Here is a 14,142-nt window from a genome sequence, read left to right on the forward strand (position 1 = left end):
TTGGCGTCTCTTGGCCGTAAGACCCCAACGGTCTTTAAGACTTTGGTTTAGTCTCGTAGCCTCTGCCTGGACCTCCTTCACCATCGCCTCTGGGGAACGGAGGTGGCTCTCTGCCTCCCCAGTATGCTCGATGATGCAAGCAACTTGATTCGGTTCATGCCGAATCGTTGCTTCTTGGAGGACATGCTTTCTACAGTTCGTCCTAGCCGTGGCGAACTCAAACATATCAGACTGCACCGTTTGAGTCAGAGACTTGGTGAGAAGCTTAAAAAGTGGCTCAGAACCATAGGAAATGGTAGCCACCTCGGTCATGGCCATGGTATTGATAGACCTGGCTAACCTAGATTTGGCATCAAATTCTGCCTGAATGAGGCTATCTGGAAGCCTAGGCAGCTTCTCACCAAACTGCTCCATAGCACAGTCTGGTTTGAGTTTGCCCGACGAAAAAGTGTTGGGCAAATCTTCCCACAACTCACCGGCTGAGTAAGTAAAGGAGACGTAGGGTCCGCTTCTTTCAGCTGAGCATCGAATCCCCCTTCTGGGCGCTGGAATGGTGGTTGTAGCGATCTTTGTCCAAAAAAGGGAGCGGGGTAACTCTCTTCCATTGTAAAGATCGTAAAGGACTCTTAAATGGTTGTAGTCTTTTGTGTTGGAACAATCCATGTCCTCTAAGAACACCTGAGCCATTCTCTCTGAGCCTGGTCTCGTGAATAGAGGACTGTCCTCTTTCGGTACCTTATCGTCTCGAGTCATGCCGAGGCGGTGAGCCTGGCGTAGCCGAATGAACTGAGGCTGAAGGTCTTCCGGTTATCGAACGTCGAAGTCTTCGATCCTCCGAGTTCCACATTCCGGGATAGAGATAAGCCCGTCCTGGAAGGGGGCGTATGACGCTACTCTCCACGGATTGTTCATAGAGAACGGAGGTAGAGAGTCATACGGAGGTAATTGCGCTCCCCCTGTGCTGAAAGGTGGGGGAGAAGCTAGTGGAGCTTGGCTCAGTCTGGCTATAATATTGTCCTGAGAGTTGATCCTCTCAGACAGGCGGGAGATCATCTGTTCCATACTGGATTTCAGAGAACCAACCAGATCGCCCACTTGTTGCAACAGACCAGCATTGGAATCCAAAGCCGGAGCTGCTGCGGAGGTGGAAGGGTGGCTCTGAACCGGAACCAAAGGTAGCGGAACTGTTGACTCCGCTGGAGTGTGTGATCTCTCCCTGGAGGATCTACTCCTAGAGGACTTAGAGCCGGACCCAGAAGCTTTAGACCTCTCTGCTCCGGGATTTCTAGCCGGAGACTTACGAGATGACGATGACGCCGACGCCGTCTTTTTTGACGACGACGACGTCTTAGTCAAGGTTTTTACTGCTTGACCTTTGACCTTGGGTCTAACGGAAGCACAGAGAAGTATACAATTCCGTACCTGTAAAGCCTTGGAAGGATGGAGAGGTTGCAGGGGTAGAAGATCCAGTGGCAACCCAAGGGCTCCCTTGGGCGTCCAACGTACCTACCTCGACCAACAGGTCGTCTACACCTACCATGGGTTCAATATTAAGGTCCAATGTCGCGACTTCCGAGGAGATGTCCTGGCCTGGATCCGTCAACGAGGCAGCGAGCTGTTGCTGAATGAAAGCGATAGTCGGGGCCGCCTCTGCTGGGTCGACGTAGCCCGTTGACTTGCCTCCGGGGAAGATCAGTACCGCCAACCTCTTCTCAAGAATGTAGGGCAATACCCTTGGCGGCGTTCTTCCCAAAACCGACGTACCCAGGCCCGCAGGGTTGCCAGTGCGGTATCTTTCACAGTCCCGGAGCCTGGAAGAGAGGGTATTTATTAGATTTTAAGATTAAACTTAAAACTAAAACTAAATTAAAAGCTTAACTTAAAAATTATAGGGATGCAAAAACCCCTTGAATTTTTATCTTAAGTTTAAGAAAGATTGAATTTGGAAAACTTAAGAACTATAACCAATTGGGGACTGGCTAACGGAGTTGGAATACTTACCCCGTCTAAAAGCTGGCTCACCAGATCATAACAGATGGTGCATGTCTCGTGATACCAGACCTGGAGGTCCCCGTGCGGAGTCGCGCATGGAGCATGGGACCGGCAAACTTCATGTCCACAGGGGTCTTGAAGTGTGGCGGCGCATCCCGGATGCTCACAGTTGGTGGTCTGTAAGTGAAAAGACACATGAGTATCTTAAAGGCTATCACTTACAGGCTAAAGGACAGAAGAACTCCGTTGCATGCCGGAGAGCTCTGGAAAAATTTTTTTGGGCATAACCCCTCCCTTAATGCCTGAATAGGCTATAACCCCGGAGAGATCCGGTGAGGCAGATAAGGGAGGGGGGATGGTTTAAGGAAGCTTAAGATAAACTAACTAGTTTAACATAACAGATTCTTAAACCTATAAAATTCGAACGTACCGGACTAAGCCCAGTGCGTGGCGGAGGGTGTCGCGACTCAGCGCGACGGAGGGGTTAGTAGAGACCAACTGTATGTCTCGGTCCACCCTACGGGGTGGACTAGCACCTTTCCGCTGGATGCCGGGGCTCCGGTAGCAAAGGAGCCCCAGGTAAGGTGGGAAAGAGCGAGAGGACACACACTCGCGCTAGCAACGGAGCGACGGAGTAGCGCGGGGGGGGGGAAAGGCCAGCCTCCCCCCCACCCTAACCATCCGGTCGGGTAGCCGAGAAGCTGGAGAGGTCGAGTCCAGTCTGGGTCTGTCCCGTCCCTCTACTCCCTCCGCCTGGGGGGAGAGGGAGGCAGGCTCGGGTGTGCGGAGCGAGCGTGGGTAGACCAACCCACCCCCCGACTCTATGGAAGAGCGGGAGGGGGGAAGATGACTGGACAGGCGTCTGGCTGCTCCGTGATCACGCAGTGACCACGGGGCGGTAACCACAAAACAATGAAATAATAAGGCCTAGAAAACACAACCGGCTGATCAGAGAGATGCTATCGGGAAGCAACCGAACTGAAGAGCGGTAGCATATAGGCCCTATGGGCCATAACCTAGGCTAAGTGAAGCCAGACGCCTACAACTAACATAAACATAATATATATATAAAATAAATAAACATGAAAGAAAGAAAACAAAATAGTAGGAGAAAAAGAAAAAAATCCAGGAGTGTACGACTAACCCGAAGGAAAGTCTACCACTCAAAGCTAGCCAGGGCCGATACTAAGAGCCGTGGCTAGGGTCTGGATAGAAGGAGCCTACATAAGGTAAAAGACATGCATGCATGACAAAAACCGTGTAGACTGTACCCTAAAACAAATCGGATGATTAAAAATAGAGCGTACTAAAGTAAGGGAATGTTCTGGTATGGGAGACCAACGAACGAACCCGCCGCCACGAGGCAGAACCATGCTGCCATGCTTCCGACCCCGAGTTCGTATTTATACCTAAAAAACGGCAAATACGGGCTCAGGGACGGAAAAAACCAAATAGCAATAAACACTGAGTACTTTAACTTAGCTGCTGCGATGGCTGCACGCTCCATGATAAATAAATCCAAAGTTAAGGGCACAAATAACACAGAGTAAAAAAGGGCACGTGTATACAGTGTGCGCTAACTGAAAAGGATGTTCACCAGAGGCGCAGCAGTCGGCAGCATGGGATGGAGTAGTAGTAGTTGCTGCCCACTCTGTGGGTCGGCTCCCCTCTTGTGGGGATTTTGTAGTGGGAGATTTCTATTGGCAAGTGGCTTCGTGGTAGTGGTCTCACTCGCCAATAGTGTTCATACCGACACCCTCTTGGAGGGTGAGCGAGTCAGTTGTACTGACCTTTTTCTTTATTTATTTATTCTCTGGTATGTGTTAGTACATTTTACCCTAGAAATAATAGATTAAAGGATATTTCGCGCAGCGACACGAGCTGAGCCCAGAAAGGTACTATTTACACAGTTAAATGTTTTGCCTTATTATGTTGTCATGACACAAATGTATTTTATGTTTGTCATGTTATAACTCTAAGCACCATTCAGTACTTTTTTTTTATTTCATGTGTAGGAAGACAAATCAATTAACCATTTACTTTCATTTTCAAATTACATTTTGACAGAAATTAAGCACAAGTGTATGTGTACCGTGTGCTTTACCTGACTGATGTAGCTGTTTTTATATTCTACTTTTTAAATTCTACCTCTTAGTATTACGTATATGATTATTTAAATTATTAAAATTCCACCATCTAGTAAATCTTGTCTCACCAAAAGTGGCAGAATGTGAGAATTTAAAGGCAGAATGTGAAAATACTTAAAAAAAAAAAAAGAAAAAAAAAAAAAAAAGATGACTAAAGTGCAAGGGAAACTGATACTCAAAAGATTTTTTATAAGTGGTACCTTTTATTATTGCATAAAGTAATAAATAGTCATAAATAACTTATATAAAATCACCTTTAAAAATTAGATCAAATCATCTTCACAAATGTAGCCATTCGGACAGATTGTATGGTTTGCAAGTGAAAAGTTTCATGTTCCAGCAAAAGCATTGAATCTTGGTAGTTAGTGTTAATTATCAGTAGAAACACCTCTGTTGCTTGTGGAAAATGTATCTAAGCAGTTGTGGAAAGTAGATGCCATGATTGTCATACGCACACAATTCATAAGGCAAGTTTTACTTCTTGAATATTCATTTCTGATTTCTAAGTTTCACCAGGTATTTTGTTCTCGTTTAAAAGTGTTATTGTGATGCACAGATTCTGGAAGATTTATTTTGATGATTTTAGGATTCAGTTCATATTTCATAGCTCAAAACGTGCTGGTTTTAAAAATATTTTGTAAAAGCAACTATTATGGTGTATGCATATGTTAAGGAATGCTCTGTAGGAGGTTTTAGTTTTGTTTTCCATTGAAGAATAGGTATGGAGCAATTTCATACATAGTGAAAAGTGATTTTCTTAGCCATCATAAATGCACAAAGGCATCTTACTCTACCAAAAACATGGTACTATTATTCTTTGAGTCTGCCATGATGAACTTTGATGGTAGGGAAACCTGAAAGAATAAGTCTGGTATTCCAGTACCATGACTCAGAGATCCTTTTTCAGTAGGCTGCTAAACAGATGCTGATGTCTGTCTTAGTCTGTTAATTACCATAAATAGCTGTCCTTCCAAACTGAGAGTTTCGGAACGCCCTAGAGAAAGGTACTCTACGCCTAGCCGCTACTGGAACTTGCGCTGATTCTTCTTGTTCTGTTGCCTGAGGACTTGATGGAGCAGTCCTCGAGACTGGCCGAGGTGGAAGGTTGTACTGGCTGTTGACCTGTGTAGCCTGGTTTATAGTGGAAGACCTAGAAGACATATCGAAAAGATTTGTTGCAGCACTGGACTGGTGTCTGGATGAGGTTGCATGAATGCTACCGAATGTCTCAAAGTGTTTTCTGATTCCCTCATCTTCATCATCATCATCATCATCTTCCTCACTACTACTACTACTGTCATCACCTTCCTCTATGTGCTGAGTAAGAAGCTGAATGAACTCTGTTGTCTTTGGGCGATCCAAATTGGCCACGTACCCAGTGAGCTGGTCATTCATTCTGATAAGCCTGAGGTCATCAATTTTGCCTAAGCCTGGCACCACAGATAGAGGAAGGCGAAGGTTGTCTATGGAGATGTCATCATTTTCCTTACCATTAATGAATGGTAAAAAGAGTGCTCTGTTGCTCTCGAAACTTCCTTGATCACCAGTAGGCTGAGCTGGTTGTCCATACTCTCGTGAAGGGGATTTAACTTTTCGATTTCCTAAGACAAGAAAGAGGGGATGTCGAATTTCGTAGTCATCATTCTCATCACTTTCTTCTTTTTCTTCTTCTTCTTCTTCTTCTTCTTCTTCTTCTTCTTCTTCTTCTTCTTCTATTCTAACCAGACTCCTTGATTCATGGCCTTGAGCAAACAGTGACACCCTAGAATCATGTCTCTCTTTTGTAATTTCTCCTCTGACAGGAGCACCGTAGTTACTACTGATGACAGGCGGTGCAACAAACTGTCTTCTATTTTCTTCTTCCTCTTCCTCACTTCCTTTCTCTTCCTCTCGTTCAAGTTGTCTAACTTTAGTGTGTGCTTCAGCTCTTGAGTTGAATTTTTTAGAAAGCTGTTTTGCTGCTGAATTGGGCTGGAAACTGTGAGTTGCGATCTGGAAGTGAGCGAGTGGATTGAAGTTTGATTTAGTAGGCGTTATGCTCACTGTGACTTGATGTGAAGTTTCATCTTCTTCCTTCTGGCGACTTGGTACCCTGAAAAAATGTCAAAGTTACATTAATTAATTTTTTATAAGTTCAGCAAAATGACATTTACAATTTTAAGTCATGGCCTCTAAGAATAAAAGACATAAAACCTACTATTTTAACCCCTAATGGACAGATACTCTCATATAAGTAGCAATAACATGTTTTGGTTGGTGGATGGATTCACTCATGGTGAGATCAATACTATTATGTGTCATTGATTTGAAGGAATTGGGCTGGAATGAGTTTCCATTGCTTTATAACCCATAAATTCTCTAATGGCAAGTTTTAGATTGGCTCAGATCAAGAAGCAGGCGGCTCATGAACTATACTCTGTTTTTTTTCATCTGTCCATCCGCCTGTGGTGTTTTTGTATGGTAACACTGCGTCCCGGGCTTTAGATAGTTACGCTAATTGTAAGTTTTAGTTAAATAAATCTGGGTGTACATTTGTAACTGAAAAGTGTTTTAATAATTTACTGTATGCGAATTACATCGTTAATATTCAAAATAGGATATTATTATAATCGTTGAATGTAAGCTGAATGTAACTATCTAAAGCCCGGGACGCAGTGTTACCATACAAAAACACCACAGGCGGATGGACAGATGAAAAAAAAAGACTATAGTTGTGATTTTGACTTCAAGGAGCATGTGCCTCTCTCTGTCACATGATGCCTTATTATATATTTACTAACAAATATACCCAGGGGTTGCTGTTGGTTTTAGTTCTTATCTTTTATGATAGTATGTCAGTTATAATTGAAATTTTGCAAATAAAAATTAGAAAAAAATATATATAATCCAAAAAAGTAACTGCATCTGCAGTCTCCTTAAAATTACTTAAATATTTCACAACAATTATACTCAGAATTTGTTACTGATTTTAGTTTTTATCTCTTGATATTGTGTGAGCTGTAATTATAATTTTACAAAATAAAATAAAATTTATTTATTAAAAAAACATGTATAACTTGCTCAAATTTACAATTGTCTTGTAAAAGAGGCCTCACAAGGGGTTGTCAACAGTCCTTTTCAACTTCTCATGGAAGGTAGTGAAATTTTTTTAGAATTTTTATTCTTACACCTTGTGCATTTGCATGTGATTCATCTTAAGCTGATTTTTTTTCTCAAATTGACCAACCTCAAAGTTTTCCTGGCCTGGGGTGCTGCATATTGAATTTTTAATCTGGCTCTTAAAGGGTTAAGAAATACCAAAATCAATCATTGAAGAAAACCACATTTTTGCCCATTTGAACTCGTGCATCCACTACATTATATATATATATATATATATATTTATAGGCTATGCAGGTATATCGCATACATCCATTCAGGAAATCGCAGACAACCACATCAGAAGAAAAATTTTATTTGAGACGTTTCGCACATACAATGTGCATCTTCAGTCTGTTGAGATAAAAACACATACATATTAGCATTCAATAATAGCAGGATTCTTAATATAGTAAAAAGACTAAAATTAACTTAAAATTGACATAAAGGACTAAAAATTGACAAGTAAAACTAAAAAGTAAAAAGTACAAATAAAAAACAAATACCAAGGCGCAACCAACCGTTAGTTGAGAAGGAAGGAGGTAGAATGACCAGACTTGGGCAAGAAGTAAACGTTGACTATGCCAGATAAAGCGGAGAAGATGAAACTCCACTATTCAACGAGGGAACAAGACGTTTAATATATAATGACTCTAGAGTGGTCATGTAATCAGAGTCTTTAACCGAGCCTAAAATAGAGAAGTGTTGTTTCTTCACCTCTATCTTGCAATTGATTGCGTGGTTTTTTATGTTTGAGTGTTCAGGCCTACTTAATTTTTGACCGGTCCTAAAACTAAAGCAGTATCTCATCTGCAGCAGCCTCTTAGTCGATCCAACGTAAATTCCGGGACATCCTGGGCACGTGAATTTGTATACCACGTTGGATCGCATGAACTGCTGCAGACGATCTTTGAAGCAGAAAAAAGAGCCTATTTTGCATGGGTTGTTAGATATAAGTTTTATATTTAGACAGGGAATTTCACTTTCTATGATTCTAGTTAGGTGTTGTGAAAATTTGCTATTGTATATATATGGTATGGAGGCATACATTAGTTTCTTTGGTACGCCTATCATTGGAACGGGTGGTTTAAAATGCAAAGTTAAATGTTTGTTAACAATATTAAAAAATACATTCTTAGGGTACGAGTTTCGTTGGGAGATATTAGATAAAAAATCAATTTCTTTATGAAAGATATCCCAGTTTGATGAGCATTTTATTGCTCTATGAACCAGAGTGGAGCTTGCATTAAGCTTAAAACTCTTTTGACAAGAACTATAAAAATTATTAGAAAGTCCCGTATATGTTTTCTTTCTAAAAACTGAAGTGTTAAAAATTGACTGATCCCTAGTTATGCAAATATCAAGAAACGGTAATGAATTACCGTTTTCGAGTTCCACAGTAAAATTAATGTTAGGGTGTTTCAAATTAATAAACTGTAAAAATTGTAAAGCTTGCCATTCGTATCTAAAAAGGGCGAAGGTATCGTCCACGTACCTTCTGTAAAACAATGGTTTAAAAGAATAAGGACAAGAATTCAAAAATTCTTGTTCAAGACTAGACATAAAAAAATTTGCGAATAATGGACCCATGGCCACACCATCAACCTGAGAATATAATTTATTGTTAAAAACAGAAGCTGAGTCTTGAACAGCAAGTTCTAAAAATTGGTTATAAAGCAGCTTATTAAAACCATGAAATAAAAACTCTTCATTTGGAAATATTCTATCAATTATGATGTTTATAGTTTCATTAATAGGGACATTCGTAAACAACGACTCCACGTCAAAACTGGCCATAAAGAGTTCACCATCCTGTTTAGTTATTTGATCTTGAAACTCGTAACCGTTTTTCACATTGTATTGGTTAAAAGAAAACTCATTTAAAATAGATACTAAAAATTTAGATATATTAAAAGATGGACTGTTGTATGCCGCCATAATTGGTCTAATAGGCAAACCAGGCTTATGAATTTTCGGTAGTCCATAAAGAATGCTAAATGAAGAACCCGAGACAAAAAGTTTTTGGTATGTATTTTCATCTAATATGTTTTCATTTTTTAGTTTCCTTAAAAATCTGTTAATTTTATCTTCACGTTTATAAATATCTAAAAAATTAGGCTCTCCTAGAAGTTTAAATTTAGTATTATCGGAGAGAATTTCTTCAATTTTAGTTGTATATTCAGTTTTGTTTAAGATTACAACACCTTTTCCCTTGTCTGGCTTACAAATAACTAGATCATCTTTTTCTAAGTGTGAGTAATAATTGCAAGTCATCTTTTCTAAGGAACGGAGTCCACGAGACCTTCAGTTGAGAATAGGTCTTATGGGCCAAAGAGGAAATTTTTTGTTGTAAATTGCTAACATTTATATTTACATCAAGTTTGATTAGACGTTTAAACAACACTTCCAATGGATAAAAGAATCTGGCATAGTCAGGTCTATAAGAAGGTAAACAAAATTCAAGCCCAAACGATAGTAAAAATTCTTCTCTCTTAGACAGCACATAGTTAGAAAAATTAAAAACGTGAAGATAAAATTAACAGATTTTTAAGGAAACTAAAAAATGAAAACATATTAGATGAAAATACATACCAAAAACTTTTTGTCTCGGGTTCTTCATTTAGCATTCTTTATGGACTACCGAAAATTCATAAGCCTGGTTTGCCTATTAGACCAATTATGGCGGCATACAACAGTCCATCTTTTAATACATCTAAATTTTTAGTATCTATTTTAAATGAGTTTTCTTTTAACCAATACAATGTGAAAAACGGTTACGAGTTTCAAGATCAAATAACTAAACAGGATGGTGAACTCTTTATGGCCAGTTTTGACGTGGAGTCGTTGTTTACGAATGTCCCTATTAATGAAACTATAAAAATCATAATTGATAGAATATTTCCAAATGAAGAGTTTTAATTTCATGGTTTTAATAAGCTGCTTTTTAAGCAATTTTTAGAACCTGCTGTTCAAGACTCAGCTTTTGTTTTTAACAGTAAATTATATTCTCAGGTTGATGGTGTGGCCATGGGTTCTCCCTTGGGTCCATTATTCGCAAATTTTTTTATGTCTAGTCTTGAACAAGAATTTTTGAATTCTTGTCCTAATTCTTTTAAACCATTGTTTTACAGAAGGTACGTGGACGATACCTTCGCCCTTTTTAGATACGAATGGCAAGCTTTACCATTTTTACAGTTTATTAATTTGAAACACCCTAACATTAATTTTACTGTGGAACTCGAAAACGGTAATTCATTACCGTTTCTTGATATTTGCATAACTAGGGATCAGTCAATTTTTAACACTTCAGTTTTTAGAAAGAAAACATACGGGACTTTCTAATAATTTTTATAGTTCTTGTCAAAAGAGTTTTAAGCTTAATGCAATCTCCACTCTGGTTCATAGAGCAATAAAATACTCATCAAACTGGGATATCTTTCATAAAGAAATTGATTTTTTATCTAATATCTTCCAACGAAACTCGTACCCTAAGAATGTATTTTTTAATATTGTTAACAAACTTTTAACTTTGCATTTTAAACCACCCGTTCCAATGATAGGCGTACCAAAGAAACTAATGTATGCCTCCATACCATATATATACAATAGCAAATTTTCACAACACCTAACTAGAATCATAGAAAGTGAAATTCCCTGTCTAAATATAAAACTTATATCTAACAACCCATGCAAAATAGGCTCTTTTTTTCTGCTTCAAAGATCGTCTGCAGCAGTTCATGCGATCCAACGTGGTATACAAATTCACGTTGCCCCAGGAGTGTCCCGGAATTTACGTTGGATCGACTAAGAGGAAGCTGCAGATGAGATACTTGCAGTCACCATGGGCTTTAGTTTTTTAGGACCGGTCAAAAATTAAGTAGGCCTGAACACTCAAACATAAAAAACCATGCAATCAATTGCAAGATAGAGGTGAAGAAACAACACTTCTCTATTTTAGGCTCGGTTAAAGACTCTGATTACATGACCACTCTAGAGTCATTATATATTAAACGTCTTGTTCCCTCGTTGAATAGTGGAGTTTCATCTCCGCTTTGTCTGGCATAGTCAACGTTTTAACTTCTTGCCCAAGTCTAGTCATTCTACCTCCTTCCTTCTCAACTAACGGTTGGTTGCGCCTTGGGTATTTGTTTTTTATTTGTACTTTTTACTTTTTAGTTTTACTTGTCAATTTTTAGTCCTTTATGTCAATTTTAAGTTAATTTTAGTCTTTTTACTATATTAAGAATCCTGCTATTGATTCGAATGCTAATATAGTGTGTTTTTATCTCAACAGACTGAAGATGCACATTGTATGTGCGAAACGTCTCAAATAAAATTTTTCTTCTGATGTGGTTGTCTGCGATTTCCTGAATGGATATATATATATATATATATATATTATATATATATATATATATATATATATATATATATATATATATATACACACACACACACACAGAGACTGGTTATTGGTAGTCTTTGGTGTCATGGCTCTTGTCTTGCCCCGAAAATTGCCAAAAATCAGTGATTTTCGGCACTGAAATGTGCTGATTATTATTAGAGTATTGGTGCTGATATATACCTTCAGTGGTGGCATGCAGTTATCAGCGCCAAAATCTGGTTATCAGCACCAGTAAGCACAGAATATTGTCGATTTTCGGTTATCAGAGATTTTTGTTGATCATCAAGCCATCAGAATGTAACAACCAGGGACTGTTTGTGTGTGTGCGTGTGTATGTATGTTTATATATATACAGGCAGTCCCTGGCTTACGACGTTATGAGCTTACTATGCTTTTTAATTACATTCATCAGAAATTATTTCCAGGTTTATGACACTTACAGCGCCGATCTGACGGAAGAAATGTGACTCCAAAAGTTCAAAATAATCAATATTTGATGGTTTTTTTAATGAAAAGTGTAATAAAAATGCAGTTTACATAGTTTTTAATACACCCAAAACATTAAAAGTGAGTCCGACGAATTTCTTTTCGACTAAAAAATTCCCCTTTGGTTAACATATATGAAAATATATTAATTGCGAGGTAGAGCGAATTAGATATTAAAGGACATTTGTAGCTCGATGTAAATACAGTAATACCCCGAACTTACGCGATTCGATTTGCACGAATTCACAATAGTGCAAACTTTTCATTGGAACTTATCTAATTATCATACATGCGTTCTTCACAATATTGCGAACATTTGCAAACCCTCTAGAAACAATGCAAAACCCTGCAAAAGTGTTTATTTTTTATTTATTAAGCAATTTTTTAAATTTTAAAGCTTTTCTGTATAAAATATTAAAAATGTATTATTTTTATTTTTGTACATGCCTTAGTATACAGTTCGTGCATATACTGTGTACTTTTATAAGATGTGATACCCACTCACAAGGTAACTGCACTTTTCAAAGATGATATCCCTTCAGAAACTTTAATTTCTGAAGTACGTACTAATATACTACAAGTTTTCATACTTTTAAGTGTAATATCAGTACGGAGATTATGTGTATGCTACTATTTATATTTTTGAAAATAATACAAAGGCAGTAGGTAATTCAGTGTTAGTCACTATATAAGAACTCCATGATCAACTAGTAAAACATCAAGTTGTCGTTCTGTGAAAATTACTTTCTTAACCTCTAAGAAAAGTGCTGGTACAATCTGTATGTACAGGTATTCTCCTACAAACGAAAAACCCATCATATGTCAAAAAAAATTGTCTCGAATATAGCCCAGCCTACACTAGGGTAATCATTACCATCTTTACATATAGGGTAGCGTACCCTACACTACACAGTATACTTATACATATACGGCATAGTAATTATTAATTTCAGCTAATTCTCTAGGTTCAATGCATATTGTCTCATAACAATTCAGTACTAAGAGAAACTGAATAACAATAACAAGTTAGCCTAGTGTATACGATGATAGATACTACCTTGATAAATCAGACTCAGATTCAGACTGATATCGGCATAATTGAGTGATACCTATCAGGCTGCAGATGCCTACGTATAATTATGGAATAAAAGAATAAAAAATATGCATCTTTTCCGCGAATCATTTACAAATCATACATTACTCTATCCTATTATGTTGTCAATGTTTTGGTTTGGAAATCAGGTGATGGCAAATAAGAGTTTATTTCGTTATTTCTAACTCAATTCGGAGCGAATAGTTTTGCTTCTATACTCTTGTTTTTTTTCCATCTGTCCATCCGCCTGTGGTGTTTTTGTATGGTAACACTGCGTCTCGGGCTTTAAGATAGTTACGCTATGTGTAAGTTTTAGGTAAATAAAAGGATATCTGGCTGTACATTTGCAACTGAAAAGTGTTTTAATAATTTACTGTATGCGAATTACACCGTTAATATTCGAAATAGGATATTATTATAATCGTTGAATGTAACTATCTAAAGCCCGGGACGCAGTGTTACCATACAAAAACACCACAGGCGGATGGACAGATGGAAAAAAACAGATTATAGTTAGCATAAAGGAATATTTAGGTGCTTTACTTATATTAGACAAGGTCATCTTTTCGTTATAAGATGTGTTAATTTTGAGTCGAAAGATGAATTTAATGTCTCATTGGGAACTAAATTATTTTTTTTGTTAACAGATTGCATTGTGGGCATGTTTATTCTGTAAGGAAAATTACGTGATTTCATTCGCTATTTTCACTTCTTTGTAGTACGAGCTTTACTGTTACGTTATTTATCTTTTACTGGCGTGAAAACAGCAGTAAACTGTATTCTTTCAAGACCTGAGGTTTTGATTAAAATTATTCTCTCTCAACTTTATCTATGGTTGTGTTTGATCCAAAGAGGGTATATACCTGGAGTTACGATCTCTA

The 14,142-nt window shown here is 38.2% G+C and overlaps 1 protein-coding gene across 1 annotated transcript in view; it reads right to left on the bottom strand.

Annotated features, from left to right (window-relative positions):
• Positions 1–4,321: 4,321 nt before the first annotated feature.
• The window catches only part of LOC135221253 (nucleolar and coiled-body phosphoprotein 1-like), a 29,874-nt gene continuing 20,053 nt past the window's right edge, over positions 4,322–14,142 (bottom strand). Inside the window, exon 4 of the mRNA XM_064259068.1 lies at positions 4,322–6,231. Coding sequence (XP_064115138.1) covers positions 5,085–6,231 — 1,147 coding nt within the window. The 3' untranslated portion in view covers positions 4,322–5,084. The remainder of the gene's footprint in view (positions 6,232–14,142) is intronic.

The sequence above is a fragment of the Macrobrachium nipponense genome, chromosome 2, assembly GCF_015104395.2.
Source record: "Macrobrachium nipponense isolate FS-2020 chromosome 2, ASM1510439v2, whole genome shotgun sequence".
In the NCBI taxonomy this organism is placed as follows: domain Eukaryota; kingdom Metazoa; phylum Arthropoda; class Malacostraca; order Decapoda; family Palaemonidae; genus Macrobrachium; species Macrobrachium nipponense.